The sequence below is a fragment of the Cricetulus griseus genome, chromosome 2 (genome assembly GCF_003668045.3).
Source record: "Cricetulus griseus strain 17A/GY chromosome 2, alternate assembly CriGri-PICRH-1.0, whole genome shotgun sequence".
Classification (NCBI taxonomy): Eukaryota; Metazoa; Chordata; class Mammalia; order Rodentia; family Cricetidae; genus Cricetulus; species Cricetulus griseus.
The window spans coordinates 42,623,409-42,649,697 of NC_048595.1; the positions used below are offsets into that span (position 1 = coordinate 42,623,409).

General features: G+C 40.3%; 1 protein-coding gene across 1 annotated transcript; it reads right to left on the reverse strand.

The window, feature by feature from the left end:
- Positions 1-1,129: 1,129 nt before the first annotated feature.
- On the reverse strand, positions 1,130-26,281 carry Tmem59 (transmembrane protein 59). Its single transcript, XM_027402362.2, has 8 exons — positions 26,027-26,281; positions 19,322-19,427; positions 17,137-17,231; positions 14,129-14,281; positions 11,678-11,759; positions 10,798-10,879; positions 7,026-7,134; positions 1,130-1,770 (listed from the first exon to the last, which is right to left on the reverse strand). The coding sequence occupies exons 1-8, from the start codon at positions 26,213-26,215 to the stop codon at positions 1,615-1,617; spliced, it is 972 nt and encodes a 323-aa protein (XP_027258163.1). The 5' UTR covers positions 26,216-26,281; the 3' UTR covers positions 1,130-1,614.
- Between the last annotated feature and the right edge of the window lie 8 nt (positions 26,282-26,289).

Here is a 26,289-nt window from a genome sequence, read left to right on the forward strand (position 1 = left end):
TCTTTCCTAGCTTCCCCATTTCCCTCCAGGATGAAGCTGGGCCATAACTTCCTCCCAGGGTTAGTGATCCCCCATGTGCTCTCACAGTTCTCCAGGCTTATCCAGGTTCAGATATGAAATGCCCCCACAAAATGCTCATGTGTTGGGACCTGGCTCACGGCCTCCTGTCTTCCAAATCTAGACAGACTGTCTTAAAAATATAAAGCCTACATTATGTGACCAAAGGCTTACCTGCTTAGCTGTCAACCATCTTTTTTCCATATTTTAAATCTCTATTACTATGGACTGGAGAGCCAGCTCAGCAATTAGGAGCACTGGCTGCTCTTCCAGAGCACCCACATGGCAGCTCACATGGCATGTCTATAAATCCAGTCCTGAGGGATCTGATTTTTCTCTTCTCACTTCTGGGGGCAGCAGGTACAGATGTCTGCACATATATACAGGCAAAACCCCTATATACATAAAATAAATATCTAAAAAAGTAAAAAAAAAAATCTCTATCACTGCTGGTAAAAGAAAGGTAATAATGTCAGATTCTACAAAGTCAAATATACGTAACCCTGTATCACAAGAGAATACTTTTTACTGTTAAAATGTCATTTTCTCTAGAAATATCTTGATGCTATTTTAAACAGGACAAATAATTCCTTTGAGAAAATTCTTTCAACTCTAACATGTGCAAAACCACATCAAAATGGAACCTCAGGAGAGATTGCTGAGGTGGCTATAGCACTAGCTGTGTAAGTCCAACAACCTGAGTTTGTCATGTGAGTTCCTAGAACTCACACGGAAAAGCTGAACAAGCAGGAAGCTCCCAAACTAGCCTGGGTACACAGTGCACCAGCAGAAATACATGGAAAGCACAAGCCTCAACCCGATAAAAGGAGAGAACTGACTCCTAAATGCTGTCCTCTGACCCCCACACACATGCTTTGGTATGCAAATGTCCCCTATACACACCACACACCCACCGCACACACACTTTAAAAATCACATCAAATGCCACTTCTGAGGAGGTTATTTTTGCTTCAACCCCAGCTGTCAACCTGCCACAGAGAAGCAGATACACAGCACCTCAGGACTCTCTGGGCTCGGAAAGGGTAAAGAACAAGAAAGTCTGAAACTCAAGTTTCAATACATAATTATTCAAATAAAGTTTAATGATTTCAATTCAATACAATTGAAAATGTAGTGTCATTAAATAACATTTTCTGCTATATTTGGAGTACACATTTGGAGGCCATTTCTAGGCAGAGGCATCACATCCTAAGCATTCGGCTTATTAAGTAAGATGACTGCAGGGTACGGCAGGAGGTGGGGAAGACAATGATCAGCTCATAGAATTTGGCTAAGACAGAAGAAAACCAAAGCTAATGCAACTAACAAAATACCTACTGATATTAGTAAAATAAAAATACAACCCAATGTCCGTGTCTTAAATGACTAGAAAAATACAGGTAAAGTCACAGCAAATAAAGTCTTCACAGACAGAGTTGAACAACTTTATTTGCATTTCAAATAGTGATTTCTTAAGGCCTATGTCCAATGAAACCATTTTAAAAAGCTCTATGAGGAATGGAAGTTTATGTGTCAATGACACTTCTTTAAAAAAGCTTAGATTTCTGAATGAGCAAGATTCACCTTGGTGGGCAGAGGCCCGGCTTCCTCGTGATCTTCAGTTTGAGATCTAACAACCACAAGAGAAGAAGCTGGGTATCTGCTCAGCTTTTGTTCATTCATAAATTCCAAGTCACCATAGATGCTCAGCTTCTGCAAAAGAAAAATCAATGCGTCATTAATTTGTATGCTTAGGACCTCTCCAACTAAGTTTCCAAATAACAATTCCATCTTTAGAGCTGCATGGTGGTACACACTCCCAGTGCTTGGGAGGCAGAGGAAGGAGGCTCCTTACGAGTTTCAGACCAGCCATGGCTGTACAGTAAGATACAGTCGTTTGAAAAATTCTATCCTTATCTTCGATAATGAAGCATGTTTTTTGGGGGGACTGCTTTGTTTTGTTTGTTTTTTTGAGACGAGATTTCTCTGTGTAGCCCTGGGTGTCCTGGAACTAGCTCTGTAGACCAGGCTGGCCTTGAACTCAAGAGATCCGTCTGCCTCTGCCTCCCAAGAGCTGGATTAAAGGTGTGCACCACCACTATCCAGCAAGAATGGAGCACTTTTATGGATGAGACTAAGTCCCCTGTAGATGGCCCAAGGAAGTTTTCCATATGTCCTAACTTAGATCTTTAGAAGGATAACAAATGAGTACCAGTAAAGTTGATTTGGTTTAAATGAAGTTAACGTGGCCACATCAAGAGCTTTCATTCTAGAGTTTCGATGGATGCCTCAAGTGACCAAGTCCCCTATGACCTTAACTCTCCTGTTCAGTAAGGAAATGATTTGCTGCAGCTGTCTAACTTGTCTTACAAGGAAAATGACATGTACTGCTTTAAATGTCTCTAACAGCACATACTATAAATGAAACATTCCAACACTAGTAAAATGATATTCATAAATATATACAATTTCTCATAGTGTTATTTTCAATAAGATAATAAAACAGGGTCTGAAGAGATGGTTCAGTGGTTAAGAGCATTTGCAGCTATTACAGAGCACTTGGGTTCAGTTCTCACATTGGGCAGCTCATAAATGCCTTTAACTCCACCAGGAAATCTGATGCTCTCTTCAGGTTGCTTTAGGCCCCTCGTGCACGTGGTGCACATACAGACAAACAGGCACACACATATACATGTAAATAAAGTAAAAAAAAAAAAAAAAAAAAAAAACTAAAAGGATGAAAGATGAAAGCAGAAAAGAGGTAGGAACCTAGCTCTGGCCTGTGTTTCACCCGGCTGTGCTTGGTTAAGAACCCAGCCAGCGCAGCCAGAACAAAGAGAGAGCCCCGTCCCCACGTGCAGTCCTTTAAGAAGCCCCCTTTTCGTCATCCCGGCTTTCCTTCACCCCGCCCTTATGGGCGAGTCCCCAGGTCCACCTGGTACCTGCCCCAGGACTATTGGGCGGGGCTAGGGTGACTCCCTACAGTGTTCCCCCAAAGAACTTAGAAAAAAATGGAGAAACTGTCTCACAGAATTACAATAATCTAAACAAAACCCATCAGAGCAGTGATACCTGTCACAAGAAAGATCAAGTCACCTGAGAAGTTGGAGAGATGACTCAGCAATTGAGAGAATGCTGCCCATGGGTTCAGTTCCCAGGAGCCACATACCCACTCATAACCACCTGCACTCCAAATTCCAGGGGTCCAATGCCCTCTTCTGGCCTCCATGGGCTCCTCACATAAACTCACACTGGCATGAGTGTGCACGCACGCACGCACGCACGCACGCACGCACGCGCACACACACACACACACACACACACACACACACATACACACACACACCCATACACAGAATACATCTTTACAAGAGGTATCTGAAAGGGAGGAACTGTGTGAGATCATCTCAACAAGTACTTCCCAATCACACGAGGGGGTAGGAGTCCAAAAGATGTCCGCTTTCCCAGTGTCAAAGTGGGTACTAAGGACAGCAGCTCCTGATGTCTGGCTTATGACTCCAGACCAGACAAAGAGATCAATGGCTTTGGAGATAGGCTGAGTGCCCTTTATGGTTCTACCATTTATTGGGATGTGAAACAGTTTCAAAATTTGTTTCAGATTTCCTATCTGGAAAGTAGGGATGACAATAGCAGCCACATCACAAGGCTGCAGTGAGGATTTAAGGGGCAAACACCTGGAAACTCTTGGAACAGTGCTCAAAAGAAAGGGGTCAGGAGTTGTCAACTAAGTTTGGTGAGCAGAATATAGGCTGTGGTGTATTTATCAAGGCAAATTCCACTCAAAGACTGCAATTTAGCCTTGGCAAGAGGCAGACCAATGTCCATGTGTATCTTCATTTTACAGAGTGCCTGACAGGGTACGAAGAACAAATATGGATCAAGAAGGGAGGGACTAGGGCTTCACAGGAGTGAGGTCAATTAAGGACTTATTACTACAGGTTATTGATTTCTTGCTGTGAGGATTTCTAGTACATGAAGAGGCTCAAAAGGAGTAGTAAGCAAAGCTGACTCTATGCAAGATACTGAATTCCAAAATAAATGGCTAAAATCTAAGTGTCTGGGAATACAGTTCAGTGATTGAGCACTTGGCTAGAATATGCAAAGCCTTAATTTGATCCCCAAATTATCAAATACAAATATTAAATAAATATTTAAACATACACACTTGGGAACCAAATAAGAAATGTAGCAAAAAGACATCACCAACACACTCATAAACAGATGAGTTCAGGCTGTCTGCTAAGCCTAACTATCTGAGTTCAAATCCTGGGGCCCACATGTAGAAGGAGAAAAATTACTCCCACAAGTTGTCTTCTCACCTCTACACACTTTGGTGCACACACACACCTCCACACACATACACAATACATACATATATAAATGGAACAAAAAATGTTAAAATACATAGGTTAATTCTATTGAAATTTACCAACTCTTAACTAACATAATCCCCCAATAGTGAATGTACTCTTTCTGTACCTGGGTAAAACTGTCTACTTTCCATTCTGCTAATCCACATCTGACTATTATTCTTCAAAGTTCAGGTCAAGATACCCCCCAAACCCCCATTTAAAAGCCTTATTTGACAACCCTAGCACAGTGCTTTCCATTACATTTTGTACAACTACTATTTGCACCTCTTACTCATTTTACCAAACCAGGTTGCAATCCCAGCACTCAGAGACTTGCTATGATAAGAGCCTGGACTACATAGTAAATTCTAGCCCAGCACAGCCTACCAAGTAAGATCCTACCTCAAATACAACAACAACAACAAAGGCAACTAGAAAGGGGAGGGGAAAGTGCTTAAAGGAGGTGGGAAATAGAGAAAAAGATGAGACACATGCACTAAAGGCAGAGCACTAACTGGGAGAAGAGAGGGGAACACCTGGAGGGAGAGCAGCAGGAAGGGGGGCAGATGAGGGCAAAAGCTAATGACAGTGTGCCATGATAAAACCTTCTGTTGTGTGCTGACTTCATAATAAAAGCAAATGCCAGGTGCTGTGGCCACACCCCCCCCCCTTTTTTTTTTTTGTTTTTTTGAGACAGGGTTTCTCTGTGGCTTTGGAGCCTATCCTGGAACTAGCTCTTGTAGACCAGGCTGGTCTCGAACTCACAGAGATCCGCCTGCCTCTGCCTCCTGAGTGCTGGGATTAAAGGTGTTCGCCACCAACACCCGGCTCTGTGGACACACCTTTAACTGCAGCACTTGAAACGCTGTGAGTTCCAGGATAACCTGGTCTACGTGTTGAGTTCCAGGACAGCCAGAACTACATGGAGAGACCCCATCTCAAACAGCCAAAGGCAAAACCAAAGCCAACCAACCAACAAAAATATTCCCCAAAACAAAAACCACTGAAACCCTTCAGCACAGTTGGTCAAGCTCTTATCTAGCAGGCACAAAGCCATAGGTTCAATATGGACCTGGTGGCACATGCTCAAGATGCCAACACTCAGGAATTGGAGGCAAGAGGATCAGAAGTTCAGGTCATCCTGGACTATGGGGTGAATTTAAGGCCAACCTGGGCTACATGAAATCCTGGCATCACAATAAACATTGAACATGAACTTCACTCCAGCCTGAATGCCTTCATAGCTAAGTTATCACAGAAACACCACTTAGACTTTCTAAGGCAGCTTGCTCATACATAAGATAAAATAAGACCCACTGTGTGAATCAGGCACAGGGGCTGGAAAGATGGTGCAATGGTTAGAGCACTGGTTGCTTACTCTTCTAGAGGACCAGGGTTGGATTCCCAGAAACCACAAAGAGGCTCACAACCATCTGTTAACTCTAATTCCAGGGGATCCAAACTTTTTTCTGGCCTCTGTGTACACTGCACACACAGGCAAAACATTCACACACACAAAATTAAGAAGAAAAAAAGTCAAGGATGGTAGTGCTGGCCTGTAATCCCAGCTTTGGATCAACAGTGAAGAGCACTGACTGCTCTTTCAGAGGACCTGGGTTCAATTCCCAGCACCCACATGGAGGCGCACAACTTCCTTAACTCCAGTTTCAGGCCATCTGATGCCTACACCAGGCACATATACATGAGGTATAGATATACACAGGCAAAACATTCATACACAATTAAAAAAAAAAAAAAACCATGAAAGAAAAAAAGCAAACAAGGGGGAAAATCTTGCAATAGAATATGGCTGGTTGGGTTGACATACAAGAAAATATTCTATAAATCTTAAAGACAAAGTTGGTGGTAGTTAGCACCCTGTCCCAGGTTCTAGGTACCTTTACCTGTTATATCATGCCAATGACTTACTGCAGATTCTATTTTCATTTTCCTCATTGCTTTTTCCCTATGGTATTTTAGACATACAGAACTCTCGCTTGTTTCAGATAGATTTGATGTCAACAGACATTATCCCACATTTAATTATATAAATAACTTGGTATTCTTGGAAACTAAGTTGAATCAGCAAATCACAGCTTTCCCCCCAAACATCCTTTACCTTAACAATTATTTCTTGGACCATTTAAATTTTAATTACCAAGGAAGCAAGTCATTTTTTTTATGAGGTAGCTAACCTTTATGAGGTTAGCTACCAGAACACAGGAAATCAGAATCAAAGGCTGGTTTCATAGCTTCTAAACAATATTATGGCAATTAATTCTTTAATTTTAAGTGTCTCTGTAGTCTTCTCTCAAATCCCAGCTTATTGAGCCATGCCAGCAGGTCTCTTTGGTCTCTGAGAAGCAGAGAGGGGCAGTGTGCTCAAGCCAATCAACAGATTTGTCAATGCAATGTGGGAGCACCATACCCAGGGTATAAATGTGTGGTTTTCATGTGTACCAACCTCACCTCAGTAAAACCATAAAACCTCTCAGTCTATTAGCAGGCTCTTGTTTTTCTAGTCAAATAAGGCACTTAAAATGGTTATTCTGTGGCTCCATCTTCAAGTAGCCCAAGGGTTAAAATCAGATTTACCTCAGGGGGAACATATTGTTCCACGGCTGTAGCAACAGCTGCGCAACAGATCCAAAGCAACACCATCACCGAGAGGACAAGCGTTGTGGTTAAAATCCACCCAGAGTTACTGCAAAAACAACAACAGTCAGTCACAAGCCTCACACACTCAGAATACAAAATTCTGTGTACTATATCTACAATCATTTAACAAAACATATTTATTGCAAGGAGATATTATATCTAGTTTATTAGAATGATCTGATTGTCTTTCTTCTGTTTCTAAAATTTCTGTAGCCTTGCCACATATCTCTTACAATAATAATTAATAATGATGAAATCAGACATACATATTTCCTACTACGTATATAAAATTACCTCACATTGCTGGGTATAGTGGCACACACCTTTGATCCCAGCACTCCCAAGGCAGAGGCAGACAGATTTTTGAATTCTAGAACAGCCAGGGTTACACAGTGAGTTCTAGTACAGTCAGGGCTATATAGTAAGACCCTATTTTTTTTAAAAAACAAAACAAAAACATAAAGTAAAAAATAACACCCCCATCAAATTACTGCAAAGAGCATTTTTATTTATATTTTTTTGTTTGTTTTGTTTGTGAGACAGGTTTCTGTGTGTAACAGCTCTAGCTGTCTGGAAACTTGCTCTGTAGACCATGGAATTAAAGGCGTGCACTACCACTGCCTGGTCATTTTTATTTCCTTTTGAGACAGGTGTCATGTAGCCCAGGCCTCAAGCTCTGTGTGTGATGAGGCTGACCTGGGGCTGCCATCTTCCTACCTCACTAGGATTACAAGTTTGAGCCATAAACCTGAAGAATACGTTCATTCTAATTACTAACAGGCAAAGCAAGCAAGTACCCAATAAACTAAACATAATGTTTCTTAATTTGCAGGTTATTGGAATGATACTCATTTAAGACAATACCTCTAAAAGTTAAGGTAAATTATGAAATGATCATTTATTTTATGACAGAATTCAAAACAAATTTTCAGAAGTCAGCCAGGCGTTGGTGGTGCATGCCTTTAGTCCCAGCACTCGGGAGGCAGAGGCAGGCAGATCTCTATGAGTTCGAGACCAGCCTGGTCTACAAGAGTTAGTTCCAGGACAGTCTCCAAAGCCACAGAAAAACCCTGTCTCGAAAAACCAATAAATAAATAAATAAATAAATAAATAAATAAATAAATAATTCCCCATAACATTTCAAACATGTAGAGTAAATGGATTATAAAGCATTTTGTGACCATTATATTTTCCTTATGTTTAAAAACAATCAAGGAAAGAGGCCATTAAGACTCTCAAAACCTGTGACAATCCTTAATTCTAATATATTCATTCATGGCCAAAGGACCTATAATTATGGATCACCACTGATCCATCACTTTTTGTAATACCCTAAGGAATGGCATGCTGGTCATTGTCTCCCAACAAAAGAGCGACATCAGCTATTGGAAATGGAGCTGAGCCTGATCTCAGGAATCTACCTGGTAGAAAGAGAATTGTCTTCTGATCTCCACACATGTGCTGTGTACACACCCATACTCAAATAAGTAAAATATTTTTAGGTTTACTTTCAAAAGAAGCAGACTTTAAGAAAGCATAAAATTCCCCTTTGATGCTAAGTTTTAAACATCCCAATTTTTAAAAGGTAACAGTAAGAAATGTTAATGGGAGATCATGCACTCTCCTTTGCACGGTCCAGTCCTGTCCTAGAAGTAGAGCTCACTGCTATGAGGGAGGACACATCTGCATCTGGACTGCAGCAACTAAGAGACAGAAGGCTGGGGCTTATCTCCACGTGCATCCTTTTCCTCAGCCTGGATCCACAGCACAGCAAAGCAAAGTAGACCCTGTAGATGCTCAACCATCTCCACAACCTCCTGATCCCCCTGCCCACTGCCCTGCATCCAGCCTCATAATTTCCTGCTCACAGCTCTCCAGCTTGGTCCCTATCTATCCATTATATACAAGATTCTTTCTGACACTCTTTATTCAAATGTAGGACATATTATAATAATTCATGTTTATACACAGAAACTTCTAGAGAATAAACTTCTAGTTAAAAGTTAGTTGTTTTCTAAGTAAGACATTCAAAAAATAGATTACTTTTAAATTGTTAAGTTAGGGCCAGTGAGATGGCTCAGCTTAACCACGCTTGCTGCCAAGCTCTGATGGCTCGAGTTAGATCCCTGGAACCCACACAGTGGAAGGAGAAAACCAACTCTCATAAGCTGTAAACACACACACACACACACACACACACACACACACACACACACACACACACACACACAAGATGACTTACATGCGTGTATATGTATATGATTTATATGTAGATACACATAATTCTAGAATTTCACTGTAGTGTCATACTCGACCAGAATGATTCCCTGTGAAACAAAACGGCTTGCAGCTTTATTAAAATGCTTGGTCTGGTACACAATACAGTAGAAAACAAAATGCATGGCCTTTTATACCTCTCCTTTTCCTGTGGGCAAGGAGAGGAGAGGGCTCAATCAGCATGCCTATGAGCAGAAGCACATACACTTGGATAAAACCCACTTCACTCCATCGGAATGCCTAACAGTTCTTCCTTGGAGGGAGGGCAGAAGACAGCCATCATTCCCACCCCGTTTTACTGTCCCCTAGGAATTCCTGGCACAGAGTTGACATCCCCTAGCTCTTCCTCGTCTGTAGTACTTACCTATCTCTTCTAACTGCTTATCTGTCCATGCAGATTAAAATCCAATCCCTAAGTCATTCAGACACACTTTAAAGTCAAGCTTAATTTATTTATTTTGAACCTAGCATGTGTGGAGTCAAAGGACACCTTGTGGGTGGTGATTCTCTCCTTCCATCATGTGGGTCCCATGATGGAACTTAGATTGTCAGGCTTGGGGTTACCACTAAGTCATCTCCAGGCCCCAGGGCAGCTTAATTTAACTGTCTGGAAAAGACATTTCTTAATACAAATCAAGGAATTCTAATAAGAACTCCCTTGTACTGTGGAAAAAAACGATCTGAGATAAGAGAAGAGGCTGGTCAACAGATAAAACTACAGCAAGGAGAGTGATTTTTGTCCTACCAAACAACAGTGTGACCACAGTTAACAGTAATGTGTTGTTTCAAAATGGCTGCAAGAAAGGATTTTTCAAAGACATGTAGATGTATGACATGACATGTACACTAATTATCCTATCTGATCATTATATGATTCACACATGTATCAAAGCAGCACACCATACCCCATATATTTGTATGTGTTAATTTGTAAAACTTTTATTGTATTTTATTTATCCATGTGGGGAGCGACCACACTCGAACAATGGCGTAAGTGTGGAGGTCAGAGGACAACTCATGGGAACTGGTTCTCCCTTTCTACCATATGGGTCCCAGGAACAGAACTCAGATTTTTGGCTTGGCAGTAAGTTCCTTTAACCACGGAGCCATTTCACTGGCCCACGTTTTTTCTTTTTTTTTTTTTTGGTTGTTTGTTTTTGTTTTGTTTTTCGAGACAGGGTTTTTCTATGTAGCCCTGGCTATCCTGGAACTCACTTTGTAGACCATGCTGAACTCAAACTCTGAGAGATTCACCTGCCTCTGCCTCCCAAGTGCTGGGATTAAAAGTGTGTGCCACCACTGCCTGGCTAGAATTTATTTTTATTTTATATACACATAATATATAACTTATATTTATTTTAAAAATAACAAAAACAGGATGACTGACATAAACCAGACTTTATCTTTTGTGTATATATTAAGAAATACATACAGAGATAGGCATCTTAAAAAGCTATCACTTTCTTCATCTTCAAGGTAGTTCCTGTGTGCTTGTGAATTTCTCATTTGTAGATCTGAAATAATAAAGCACAGGTATATGAAATGTTTATTCTAAATGCTAGTTTCACTGACTTCTAAATATGTACAACCTACAGGTAATTTTTGTGAAGGTAATCTGACACATTCTATGTGTTAAAATTCCTCAAAAACCAAATGGTATTCTCAAAAACCATATTATGAATCTCCTGCTTTTCTCTCAAATGCTGTTTGTTATGTAGCCCAGAGTGGCCTTGGACTCTCAGCCATCTGCCTGCCTCTGCCTTTTAATGCTGGAATTAAAGATGTATATTACCATGGTTGGTCCAAATGTTTTTGATACTGATGTTGTCTGTTAATTATATGTTAATTAAGCAACAGAATTTGTTTTATTCTAATTAAGACCATCTAATGTTAGTATTATTACTCATTCCCACTCAATAATAAAATCAGTAAGTTAATTATATCAATATGTAAAATAAGGTAGTACATTTTCAAAGGAAAGCTCTGCTTTAGCCTGATGTTTGATGTTCCTATGATTTAAAATTCACATCTAGCATGGAAATAAAAAGAGAATAGGGAACTCATACTTTCAAGGTAGTGTCACTATTTAGTTTATTAGGAAAAAAAACCCACTGCTTGGTTAGTTCATATCCAAAGCATGCTTTGAAACAGTATTTAGAACAGAACTTCTCTGGGTGGTCCCCATGCTAGCAGCATCACCAGGATTGCAACCCCCCAGAAGGATTCCCAGATCAGTGCATTAGAAGTCAGAGGGGACAATCACAACAGATCTGACAGCTAAGGTTTATCTGTCTATTTAGAATAAAACTTACAGGACATTTTGCTTAAAGATGGTTCTCGCAAGTTTGTAGGCTCCTGCTCCAACTGTGGTGCATACTGAATTTCTGGTTTAGACTAAAATGATAATGAAAGCAATTAAGTCATTTGTACCTTAGAAGCTGATTTTAGCAACAAGTTCTAGATCTATACTACCAACATTTAAACAGAAAAAAAGTTACAGAAGTACACACAGCAAAAGAATAAAACACATTAACTACTATACTTTTCTTTAAAAATTATATATTTTTACTTTATGTGCATAGTTGTTTTGCCTGCATGTTTGTCTGATATTGGAGTTATAGACAATTGTTAGCTGCCATGTGGGTGTTGGGAATTGAATCTGGGTCCTCTGGAAAAAAATCAGTGTTCTTAGCCACTGAGTTATCTCTCCAGCCCGTAACCACTATACTTTAATATTATTATCTTGTAAAAATGAATTCCAATTTCAGCTGATCAGAAATAATTCAGCAGCCTGACTAAATCTTTAACAATATATATTCTATATATTATCTTCTTTTCTCACCTGAGATGTATTGCTCTTCTCCAACTCTACAGCTGACACACTACGGGCAAACATTCTACACTTTACATCTTTGAGCCTCTGCAAAGAGATTTTCTCCATCCAAGTTACATTAGAATTGACAAAGACTTAGAGAAAGAGATACTTCTCTCTTCCTCTGAAGAATTGGTAAGGGCTCCACTTAGGCTTTTATGTTAACCAGCTTTGAGACACAAAGAGTTTCTGGATAAATTAAAAGAGAAAATTCTTGTGTTTTCTTACCATCAATTAAGCACAGAAAACCCAAACTCAGGATAATGCTAAAAATCACAAAGTAGTCAGTAAAGCACTCAACTGGCAATAATAATTAAAACCCATGACTTGGAGATGGAGAGATAGCTCAGTGGTTGAGAGCACTGGCTGTTCTTCCAGAGAACTCATGTTCAATTCCCAGAACCCACATGGAAGCTCACAACTGTAACTCTAGCTCCAAGGGATCCGACATCCTCACACAGACATATATGCAGGTCAAAAAACGAATGCACATAAAATAAAAATAAGTAATTTTTTTTAAAGTTTGAGAGGAAGATAGTGTTACAACACAATCTGTTGACTGATAAATATGAGGAACTTACTGAATTAAAAGGAAACAGAATGTTAGGTTGGTATATGGGTTTAGAAGCTGAAGTGCCCCGAATCTGAGCTGAACTATTAGTGACTGGCAGTGTGACTTTAAGGAAGTTGAATGCTCAGCTTCCTCATCAATAAGCAGGGGTAATACAACTTCATGAAACTATTTAAAGACTTCAGATAACAGTCAGCTCTCTATATCCATGGGTTCTATGTCACTGCATTTCATATCCATGATTAAACCAATCACGGGGGAAAATCTGTACTGAGTATGCATTAGATGTTTCCCTGTTATTAAACAATGCAGAGTAACAATTATTTGTGCAGATTTCACACTGTGTTAGGTATTATAATCAGATGAATTAAGGTGCAGTTGTATGCTGCATGACTTTTCAGTTAACTGTCTGGATATTCAACAGTAATGCTGTATAATATTATCACCTAGCAATATTATAGCAATCTCAGTTTAAGAAAACCGCATTGTTAAATGACCCATAACTATATAGGGAGGGAGTTTGTAGGTTATATGCAAATGCAATGTTATTTATTTGCTTATTTATTTATTTATTTATTTATTTATTTATTTTCCCAAGGCAGGGTTTCTCTGTATTGCTTTGGAGCTGTCCTGGAGCTCACTCTGTAGACCAGACTGGTTTCGAACTCACAGAGATCCTGCCTACCTCTGCCTCCCGAGTGCTGGGATTAAAGGCGTGCGCCACCAATACCCAGCACAATGTTATTTTACACCAGGGAATTAGCATCCCCAATTATTGGCATCCTCAGAATGCTGGAACAATCCTTCATAGGAACGATAAGACAACTGAGATAACTTTCTAGAGTAGTACCTATCACACAGTAAATTATTAGACAAGAGAAAAATTACCTCTCTAGAAGGCAAAATACCTCTGTACAAGTTCTCTTACAGGAGGTCAGAAGAAAAGTATTATAAACTAAGTATTATGTTATCATGTCATAATGCCATTTTCTAGTGTCTGTGTTTTATATGTCACTATTTTTGTTCAAAGTATATGATTACCTTCCTATCTAGAGTTTTCACTTAATAAATTTAATCACTATAAAACAGAGAAGATCAATTTAGAACCACTGAGCTTGAGGTCAGGCTTTCAAGGGACAGAAGGAAAGGTAATTACATTGTGTCCTGCTGCTCAATGTTTCCAGGGAGGCCAATTAAGCAGCACTATTTGACAAAAATATTTAAGTGATCAATTACACGGTTCTGTGCCAAGACAATCATGTAATACATGTTCATTGACTATTGCTGTATTTAGGTCAATTTGTGAGGAACAGTTGTCACCTGGAATATAACTATTTTTCCATCATCAGCCTGAAGATAAAAGGTCCATGATGAGGTTATGAAGCTCTGTGCAGAGTCCATCATGTCACTCCAGAACGACCTCACCAGAGTTAGAGGGAAAAGGAGATGCATTCTTGGCATCAGGGACATGAGCTAAACAAACAAACAAAAATGTTTAAGTAATAAGAAATATATTATTTATAATAAGTATATGCAAGAGAACAACACAACAGAGATGATCCAGATCTTCCTGAGAAGGTTACAGATGGTTACAGGAACATCACAATCATCAGCATTATAACTAAACGCTGTTGCTGATACGAGTGAACTATGGTAAAGCTTAACATCCTAGGATACTTAAATTCACCAACAAACACCTTTATACACAGCCCACCTCCTATCAGGATAAGCCCCAAACATGGAGACTCTTAAGATCTCATTAAATAAGGACCACCAAATGACACATTTGAATGGGAAAGCACAAATCATATTATTCTTATCCTTAATGTTCCCATGTAGGAAAAATCACGTCTTATGAACATCAAAGGAAAAAATGTATGCAGATAATGAGACTTGATTACAGTGAATGCTGAGGGGGTATTTTATGGTATTAACATATGTAACAGGTGCTACTGCCAAGATTTTAACACCCACTGGCATCATCTCAATCTACCTCCAACTCTGACTCCTTAACTTATTTATTAGCAACATTGACGCCAGAGCACAAGTTCGGAATGTGGACTGCTGCGATCCAGGGATAGCTTTGGCTCATCTTACCTCAGGAGAGACGTCATCAAGAGCTGTTACAGTGCAAAGAACAGCTTTCAGAATAAGAAGATCTGTATTCAGGATCCAGTTTTCCATCTAACGGCTATGAGGGCTATCACAAATTCACTCAACCAAATATTTACTGAGGTTACAAATTTAAAGAGATCAGAGACCAGGTATTTCTGTTTTTATTTTTTGAGATAGGATATTGCCAAGTAGCCTGAGCTAACCTCACACTTGCAACCCTTCAGGCTTGCAATACTGAAAGCTGAGGTTATAAGCAAGTCTTGTCTACACACCATATCTATTTTAATCATCAATGTACCCGTGTTTAATCAGAGTATTTTATACAGGAAAATGGTTAACACAGGGCAGTGTGTGGATGTAAGGATGGAGTCTACTACAAATAGGGGTGAAGGCAGTTAAGATTTCACAAAGAAAATAACACTTCCCCGAGCCAGAGGTTCGCTAGACACATGGGAACAGGAGCAGAAACAGAAAGTATCATGCCAGAATAAAAAAAAAAAAAAAAAAAAAGTTTGTACAAATTCCATGGAGGGCAACTTTGCTCTATTCCTCAAAATTAAAACTTCACAAACTTCAGCAATTCTAGTCTTTTTTTTTTTTTTTTTTTTTTTTTTTTCTCTCTGTGTAGCTTTGGAGCCTATCCTGGCACTTGCTCTGGAGACCAGGCTGGCCTCGAACTCATAGAGATCCACCTGCCTCTGCCTCCCGAGTGCTGGGATTAAAGGCGTGCACCACCAACGCCCGACCTAGCAATTGTAGTCTTTTGTTCTTATTCTATAGACATACTCACAAATGTATAAAATATATAACATAAAAGAAAAATATTAGAAAGAACCTCCATGTTCAAAAACAATTGGCTGTGATACCTCAAGCTTGCAATCTTAAAATCAAGGGTGAAGGACCAGAAGTTTCAAGTCCCCCTCAGCTATATATCAAGTTCAAGGCCAACCTGGGTTTCATGAGATTTTGCCTACAGAAGTCATGCCCCAAACAAGGAGCTATTGATATGGAATGCCATATGGTGAACAAAGTGAAGTTCTTTACATGCTTATATTAACAAAATTCAAGGACATACCTTTGTATGTGTATAAAATACTTCCACTGAGTAACCCTGGCTGATATCCTTGTATGTATATAAAATACTTCAGCTTAGTAACCCTGGCTGGTATCTTGTATGTATATAAAATACTTTAGCTGAGTAACTCTGGCTGACACTCTTGTATGTGTATACAATACTTCAGCTGAGCAAACCTGGCTGCACAATGGAACAAAGCCAACAGTCACAGAGGAGCATTTCCACAGATGGAGAGTACAAAAACAGAGACATACTTCAGGAATGTACACACTGTCTCTTGAGCCTCTTACTAACAGACTATATTTCTTAGGCACAACACTGAAAAATTACTGTCCAAAATTAATTAATTAAAAAATTTTTCTAAAAATTGAGGTCTTTTCCCTGGGATAAAGTTCATGAGGTGTAAGGAAATTTCAGAGATGACAGTACAGAGGTTCTTGGGAACTACACTATGATAGGCAGTTTGTACTCAACCCTCTATGTAACTGGGAACTACTGAATTACATATGACAGAAGGATGACAAGATTTCCACTTAGAAAGAAAGATATCTAGGCCCCGTATAAAGGAAGAACTAGAAAGGGTTAAAATGGAAAAACAGTCTGGAAGTTAATTGAGCAATACTGATGACAAATGATGCTGGTCTGTCTTAAGACAGTGGCAAAGGGGATGGAGAAAGGGACTCAAAAATCAATGTCTCTTAGCCATGGACTGTGAGATTATGGGGACAAATACAATTTTTTAATAGAAAAGCATTTTAAGAAAGTATTCCAGGGGGCTAGAGAGATGGCTCAGTGGTTAAGAATATGTACTGCTCTTCTAGAGGACCTGAGTCAGATTCGCAGCACCCATGTCAGGTGGCTCACAACCAACCACCTGTAACTCCAGCCTCTGGCCTCTTTAAATACTGCACCCATGTACATATCCCCTACCATACAAATACACATAATTAAAAGTAAGTAAATATTTTTTAACAAGGCAGTATTATGTTAACTTTTCCATCGGCAAAAGTAATTTTGATTGGTGAAACTAAGTATAAAATCTAACAGTAAAATAAGACCACACTGGCAACGACCATGTCATGTAACACAAGTTGAAGCATGTAAGCAGGCAGCTTGGTGAGGCAGTATTGTCTCTTACTTGTTCTTGTCTCAATTCAGCAAATGGCAACTGATCCTGGCAGCCAAGATGGCAAGCATATTGCTCATCAGGTTGGGAATATGCTTCTGTGCATGCTGAAAGAGGAAAAGGCAAATTCTTAGAAAGAGAAGGGTGGTAAAGACGAAGGCTGCAAAAGGGGTCTGGCATATTATAAGGGTGTAAAGATACAAAGACATACTTAAATATTTCATATCTTTGAGCTGCCAAATTTGCAATAGCAGGAAATAATTTAATGGAACTCTTTTATCTCTCTCCTACAAGTCCAATGTCTCCTGTACAATTCTATTAATTTTATACCTGGGCTCTGGCTATATGATGACATTCATATAAGGGGTCCTCACAGCTAAAGTTTGTGGACTGGGAAGTACTGGTGCCCTTAAGTTGCCACTGAAAGTTTAAAACCACCATTTATTGGCTGTAGCCCTCAACCTAGGTTGAGGAACTAAACCCCTGACTACTGATTTTTCTAGGTCCCTCTTTTTTTTTCTAGGCCTTGTATGAGTTAGGTAAGTATCCAACCACTGAGCTACATTTCTAGTTCTCTTTTATTTTTTTAATTTTGAGACAAGGTTGCCCAGATTGCCCAGATTGGCTCTGAACTCACTCTGTAGTCCAAACAAATCTTGAACCTTCCAGCCTCAGCCTCCCAAATAATTGGGATTACAAGAGGCCTCTGGGCCCAGCTGGATTTCTATAAGTCTAAAATGGAAAATGCACTACCTAATACAAGAGATTGAACAATAAGGTATGTTAGTTATTTGTATAAATATTTGTGATTGCTCAGGTGAAAAACAAAGCTATCAACACAACAACAAGTGGGGGTAACAAAGCAATCACTTTATTACTCTAAATTCTAAGAAAATGGAGCCATTTTAAAGACTAAAATAGGGCTGGGGCCATAGCTCAGAGGCCTGGCATACACTAAATCCTGGGTTTGATCCTCAACGATGAAAAGACAAGAAAAGCTGAAATGGGCTCTATCAGATACACTCACTTCCTTTAGCTCATTGGCCATTTCCTTCTTGTGATATATTATTTCACCACTATAGAAATTTTATTTTTCTTCTCAACTCACATACTGTAAAATACTTCTCAGGGGCTCTAGATAAAATGAACATGTTGTGGAATATTTACACTGTGTGAGGTGTATTGTGATTGGTGTAATAAAAAGCTGAACAGCCATAGCTAGGCAGGAGAGATAGGTGGGATTTTAAGGGATAAAAAGGAAGAGAAGGAATCTAAGCTCGTAGGCTAATCCCAGAGACATGGAGAGGAAGTGTAAGATGGAAGAAAGGTAATGCCACATGATAGAACATAGATTAATATAAATGGGTTAATTTAAGTTATAAGAGACAGTTAAGAACAAACCTAAGTTATAGGTCAAACTTTGATAATTAATAAGAAGCCTCCATGCCATTATTTGGGAGCTGGCTGGAAGTACAGAAAAAGATTCATTACATGAACAGGCACTATGAATATACAAAGATGGCCAGTGAGAAGACAGCTATAAAACTAAGGTCACATTATCACTGTGTGAGAACCATGTCAGGGGAAAGCTGTGCCCTGCTACACTGACCACACTGAAGAAAAAAAAAAAAGGACAAGATTCCATTACAGTTCTTTACAAAGTTAAATGTTCATTGTGTCCTGATTGTAGGTTTCTTTTATCAAACATATCTCTTTCACCAAAAGATAGGAATAGTGGTTACCTGGTGACAAAGCCTCTGGTTATTTTTACTGGCATGACTGATAAAGAATACTCTATTAAACACTTCAGAATCAAAGGCCCGATTCAGTAAAAACATTGGAGCTATGTCAATTGACTGACTGACAGATTTAGGGAAATTAATCCTGTCCATGAAAAGGCAGTGGTGAATTATGAGTTGGATAATTCCCTCTGCATTTGTCTAAAGAGAATGCTTGCTTAAACAAAGGAGTACTACCCATAACACAAAATAAACATTGTCTCAACACAGATGGATTAAAGCCCATGACATTTTTAGCAGCATCTATTAAAACTCTAATTTTATAATCACAATATGGTGGGTGACTAGTTTAAACAGGATGTCTGTCATTTTCTAGGAAAAATACATAAAAAGCATAACTCAATTCAAAAAAAGCCCCAATGTTATGCACAGCTGATGTCATTAGCATAGTATCTTACCAGATTCACATTCCAATTTGGTCCGATTTAAATCAATTCCATCATCCACAAACTGGCAAATTGAAAACAGCCTGCAACCTCTCTGACATGCATATAACTCCTCTTCCTGGGAAGTTCAAAAACAAAGACAATTACCAAAAATAAGATTTTTCTTTCAGCTGGAAAAAAGGTCAAGAAGTAAGCAAAGTTGGTGTTTATTTTAAACTATACAGTAAGTTTTATACTAAAAGGGGGAAAAAGATGGTTTTACTTCCTAATTTGAATTATTTGGTTATAGACAGGATTTCTCACACACACTAGGCTAGTTTCTAACTCCCTATGCATGTTTTTTTTTATTTTTATTTTTACAAAATTATAATTTCACATGTCAATCCCTTCTCCCTCTCCCCCCTCCTCCCAAGCCCCCCACACGTTTGTTTTTAAAGAAGCATTTTATTTTTATTTTATGTATATCAATATTTTGCTGGCAAGTTATGTCCATTTACCACCTACATGCAGTGCCTGGGGAAGCCACAAGAGGACATTAGATTCCCCTGGAACCAGAATTACACAAGAGTGGGTGTAACGTGGGTGCTGGGAATTAAATCCAAGTCCTCTAGTAAAGCAGCTAGTGTTCTTATTGCTGAGCCATCTCTCCAGCTCCTGATCTTGTATTTTTGATCTTCCTGTCTCTACCTAGAGATGATGCTAGAGACTAAGATCCCAGTCTTGTGCATGCTAGGCAAGCACTCTAACAAGTGAGTCCCTATTTCTTATTTTAAAGTGATACTAAGAAAAAAGCCAAGTAGCTAAAAATACCGCCCTTTTTGTATATTCTGTGGCCACAATATAGGCAGGAAAATTGGAAATAGAAACAACAATGACAGCTGGGCAGAGACAGGCAGATCTCTGTGAGTTCGAGGCCAGCCTGGTCTACAGATAGAGTTCCAGGACAGGCTCCAAAACAACACAGAGAAACCCTGTCTCAAAAACCAAAAACAAACAAAAAAAAAAGAAAGATTTTTTTAAAGTGTGTGTGTGTGTGTGTGTGTGTGTGTGTGTGTGTGTGTGTGTGTGTGTGAGCCCATATGAATTTATGTACATATGTGCACGTGCAGGGGTCTGGGAGGACAAAAGAGGACATCAGAACCCCAGTACCAGAGTTAAGAGGAGTTTGTGAGCTGCCACATAGTTGTAGGGAACAGAAGGTGGGTCTTTTGCAAGAGCAATAAGTGCTCTTAACAGCTGAGCCATCCTCCAGTCCCAACAATTTTTATTTTGGTTTTTCGAGACAGGATTTTTTCTGTTTTTAATAGTCCTAGCTGTCCTAGAACTCACTTTGTAGATCAGGCTGGCCTTGAACTCAATGAGATACACCTGCCTCTACCTCCCAAGTACTGGGATTAAAGGCGTGTGCCACCACTATCCAGCCTTTTACTTTTTAAATGGCTTACTTGAACTGAGAATGCAAACAAGAGCAACAGGGTGACATACCGGAACAGTTACTACAATCAGCTAGACCAGAATTAAATTTCTCTGGTTTAAAACAAAAAACAAAAAAACAATGCAAGTTACTTTACCTGTTGTAATCTCAAGTTTTCTCATCATGAAATAAGACAACACTATGATCTCCAAAATATAATTCTGGGAGACTGCTAATCTTACCAAAGAGTATGAGACATACGAGGTGCTTAATAAATATTGGTAACATTAATAATCATAATAATGTTTTTTATTTTTATAATAAATGTTTTAAGTGTAGAAAATAACAAGTACAAGCATTGAGAGGTATGTATGAAAAATCAAAATACAATGGTTCTTTTTTTCTCCCTTAGGATGGTTCTTTATGCTTAGAAAATAGTAACAAACTATTTTCAACAAACTTTTCTTTGTTTTGATGAATACAGTACTTTAAATAAACTAGTGTATATGAGGGAGCTCTTGAAACTTTCTGTGTGATCTACTGTGTACAAACTGGCAGGCACCTACTGAGAAAACATGCATATTCCAGTTGGCAACCGTGGAATACAGCAGTGTGTATTCTTTCCCCAGAAGAATTACTAAAGCTAATGTAGCAGCAACAACCCATATGAAGAGATGGCTGTAAGCCTAACATGAAATAAGTTTTATTATACAACTTTGGAGGTGGCACATTTTGTGACCTTGGTTTTAACTGCATTTATTGCTAAGTTAAAAACTACATTTCATGTATGATCAGCATTAACAGTTTACAGGCCTAGTAAACAGCCAAAGAATTGTGGTTTTGGAGCACCACATATTTCCTTATATTGCTCACAGGAAGCAGGAAGTAAGAGCTCTTACCATGAACTATACCAGATGACATTTTATTCTCAGATACACTTACTCTGTGTCCCAACTAGCTTGGAACTCTTAATCTCCTGTCTCACTCAGCTCCTGAGTATTGAGATTGCTCACATGTGACAAAATGTCCAGCTCACATGGTCTTTCTTTTGTTAAACCAATCCCAAAGTCATCCAGAAACAACATCAGAAAACCATATGGCATGTTGAAGTCTAGTGGGTCGGGACACAGCCATGAAAGCTCAGCCTTGCCACGTATTCTGCACAACCTGGGGTAAGTTACTAACCCCTCAGATTCTCAGTGTTCTCTAGGTTGTGAATAAAGATACTCTCATATTAATCTTGCACACTAGGAAGGGTTATACATTCACTTTACCTTAAACTGATAGATATAACATTAATCATAAAGTAAATAAACACCTGCAATGTGTCAGGTGCTGTGTTAACACAATCTATTATACAACACCCACAAAGAGTAGGCTGGAGAGATGGTTCAGTGGTGAGGAGCATTGGCTGCTCTTCCAGAGAATCCAGGCTCAGCTCCTAGCACCCACATGGCCCCTTCACCAGGGTCTGGAACTCTAATTCCAAGGAATCCATACCCTCTTGTGGTGCTTACCAGCACTGCATTCACAAGGTCGACAGACAGACATGCAGGCTAAACACCCAAACACAAAAGATAAAAATAATCTTTTTTAACTTAAATTAGAAACAATCTTATTTTACATATCAATCCCAGTTCCCTCTCCCTCCCATCCTCCCATGCCCCCCACCCCAGGGAGTGAGGCTTCCCATGGGGGATCATCAAAGTCTGTCACATCATTTGGGGCAGGGCCTAGGCCCTCCTCCATGTGTCTAGGCTGAGAGAGTATCCCTCTATGGGGTATGGGCTCCCAAAGTCCATTCATACACTAGGGATAAATACTGATCCACCACCAGAGGCCCCATAGACTGCCCAGGTCTCCTAACTGACTCCCACGTTCAGGGGTTCTGGTTGGGTACTCTGCTGTTTCCCAGCTGTCAGTCTTGGGGACCATGAGCTCCCCCTTGTTCAGATCAGCTGTTTCTGTGGGTTTCCCCAGCCTGATCTTGATCCCTTTGCTCATCACTCCTCCCTTTCTGCAGCTGGATTCCAGGAGTTTGGCTCAGTGTTTAGCTGTGGGTGTCTGCTTCCGCTTCCATCAGCTACTGGATGAAGGCTCTAGGATGGCATATAAGGTAGTCATCAATCTTATTATAGGGGAAGGGCATTTAAGGTAGCCTCTCCACTATTGTTTAGATTCTTAGTTGGGGTCATCCAAAAAATAATCTTTTTTAAAAAGCAAGAATTTCAAATTTCAACTATTTTGTACTCTACAGAATATAATCCAAATAGGGTAAATATTTCATGCTCTATGTATCCCAAGTGACTGGCAAGCTTATAGAAAATATAATCTAATACAGAGCACAAGGAAACAGTGCTTCCCATCATAATGAATGCCAGCTAAGTAAGTAAAGGTCATTAACAACAATGCCACCTTGATAGCTTTCATATACATTTTCTTACCCTTAGTTAACTTAGCTAAGCCAGGTTACCTATTTTCCCTTGCTTTTGGCTTACTTTGTTTGTGACTGGTCATGCTCTGGAGCCCAGGCTGGCCTACAACTCACAGCAATCCTCCTGCCTCAGCCTCCCAACGCTAGCTTATTGGCATGAGCTATATGCCTGGTTTTAAGTATTTTCTTAGTACTACAAATGCAAATGTGCACAAATCTGACTGCACAGTAAGAGAAGAAACGGCTACCTATGGTTGTTAGGCATTGTTCTAAAAGCATCAGATTAGCCTCAGTCTTCACATTGGCTCTGCAAATATGTGGTTTTCCTACAGTTTACACAATGAAATTCTAAGACACAGGAATACAGTTAACAGGCAGCAGGGAATGGACTATATACAGTCTTGCATGGTTCTGAAGCCCATACCCTATAAGAAACTTACCACACTGACTCTAATTAGTTTTGTTATTACTATGTCATGTTTCTTACATTTGAACCCAGATTTCATACAACTGAAATCTTTGAGAACAAAGGGCAAAAAGTATTAATTTTAAAATATTTAGTTACAAACTCTATGTTCTTACAATAAATAATTATAACATCATTAAAACGAAATTTCTATCTGCCAGTTATAGTATCAGATCAAACAGAGGCAATGTGAGATTTTGAATTCATTTCCTTTTTATAGCACACCCTGCTTTTTCCCTGTACTGCAATGCACAATAACTCAGAACTATTTGTAACTCAACTTCATTATGAGATGGTGGCATCACACAGTAGCCAGCTTGAAGATTCAATTTCTAGTCCACTATTTCTTAGTTCAGGACCTTGGGCAAGAAGATTAACTTTTTATTTCCCTTTTTGTTTGTTTTGTATTGTTTATCTTCTAGACAGGGTTTCTAGGTAGCCTTGGCTGTCCTGGAACTCACTCTATAGACCAGGCTGGCCTGGTCCATTTGTCTGTGCCTCCCAAATGCTAGGATTAAAGGTATGTATCTCCACCGCCCAATAAGAGTCAGTTTTGAGATGGTGAAGTGGACAAGCCCATGATATCAGCCTAGGCACTTAGGAGATGAAGGCAAAAGAATTGGGAGTTAGTTGAAGACCATCTTGGACTATATGTCATGACACTGTCTCAAACAAACACCCCAAAATATGTGTATAATCCTAGAATTCATAGGGTAAGGCAGGAGGACGGTAATGAGTTCCAAGAGATCCTGTCTCAAAAACAAAATAAATTTAAGACCAGGACAGACAGGGAGCCAATGAGTTGGTTGGAGTTCTGAATAAGAACAGTATTAATAGCTGGGCATGGTGTTACATGCCTTTAATCTCAGTGCTCAGAAGACAGAGGCAGGTGGATCTGAGTTTGAGACCAGCCTGGTCTACAAAGTGAGTTCCAGGACATCCAGGGCTGTTACACAGAGAAACTCTGTCTTAAAACAAAAACAAACAAAACCCCAGCATTAATAAATAGGTGAAAATGACCTATTGATATTGCATCAACTATTAGGAACTAGTCAATGTTATAACAATACCTAAGGCATCTGATGTGGTGATACATGTCTGTAATCCCAGTAGCACTGGGGAACCAGAGGCAGGAAGATTGAGACTCCTCACTCCCCAAGGTTGGCCCATGGCAGGCCTTGAACTCATGACTTTCTGACCTCAGCCCCCTGCAGGCTGTAATTACCGGTGTCCATTACCATGCCCAGCTCTTAGTTTCTCTTAAGTATCCCTCAGGTATGTAAGCTAAACAAAATGCTGGAAGGTACGGAATTTACAATTTTCATATCAAAGACCCAAAAGCACTTGTCAATATGGAATATTAAGTCACTGGAACTTTCATCCTGGCCACTCTGTAGCTAAAGGAGGCAAACAGGGATAGCCACAATGGTTAAGCAAATAGCACACAGAAGACGAAAGAAAACAAGGATTAAAAAAAAAAACCAAAACAACAGCATCAGCGAAAGTGCTTACAAGGCAAGGTGGGGAAGGGTACATGCCCTAATTATATATGGGAAAGGGGTGGGGAGAGTCACCAAGCAATTTAGAATGTTGAGTAAACACAATTCATAAGAAGCTGAAAAACAACTTAAGGAGGTAGAATTAAAGGCTAGGCGGCGGCTACGGGGAGAAGCCAGGGGTAGGACTCCCTCCTCTAGCTACAGAGTATACAACTTCCACAGGACAGTCGCATTTTTTGATCCAGTCCACAGATTCCTCATTTTCTGCACTGAGTGACGAGGTTTATTTTACTTTGTATTTCTTTTGAAGGCAGAAATATACCTAACTGCTGCCTCAAGAACACATCCAGTATCCTGCGGCGGAGTCTCTCCCTCACACATACACACAGGAGTCCTCCCTTCCAGTGCGTCTCACAACTCCCGAGGCTGACTTCATACTTCAGACCGCATTGGACTGTCAGCTTGTCGGGCTCCCGACCCAGAAAGGCGCGCAGTAAACACGGGAAATCAACATTGTGTGCACGCGTGCACTCGCGCCTTCCTCCTCCCCACCCCCCGCGCTGCTAGTAGGTCAGGACCTCGCATTCATCTTCATTCTGCCCCATCAAGCCATACACTCCCTCGTGGCCCCACGGGCTCCCAAGGAAGGGCTCGCCTTTTTCTCATCTTTGTGGCCCGCAGCCTACCACCGAGTCCTGCAGCACAAACTTCCGGCAATTACAGCAGGAGCTGGGTGCAGGCAGGACCCGGGAGGAAAACTGCAGCTACACCGTGGGGGGTGGGGGTGGGGGAGCCGCTGAAGCGTAGATTCGCCACTAGGGTCCCCGAGCTGACACTGGTGTGGGAAAGCCGAGAGATGGGCATCTAGGGGTGAGAGAAACCCGGTATCGCCGGGCCAACCTACCTTAGGGTAGGTGTGCAAGGGGTAGGTCAGCTGACAGGCCCGGTGACAGGACGCCGTGTCCCCCAGGACCGAGTCAAACGCTTCGGCCGCTGCAGTCCCCGAGCCTCCGGCCAGCGCCATGGTCAGCAGCAGCAGCGGCGGGAGCCCCAGCTGGGCCTGGACCCAAAGCTTCCCCTTTGGCGCCGCCATCTTGTTCCCCTCTGTCACAGCCGCTCGGCTTGTTGCTGTTTTCTTTTCAGGGTTTCTCCTTCTTCCGGGCCAGC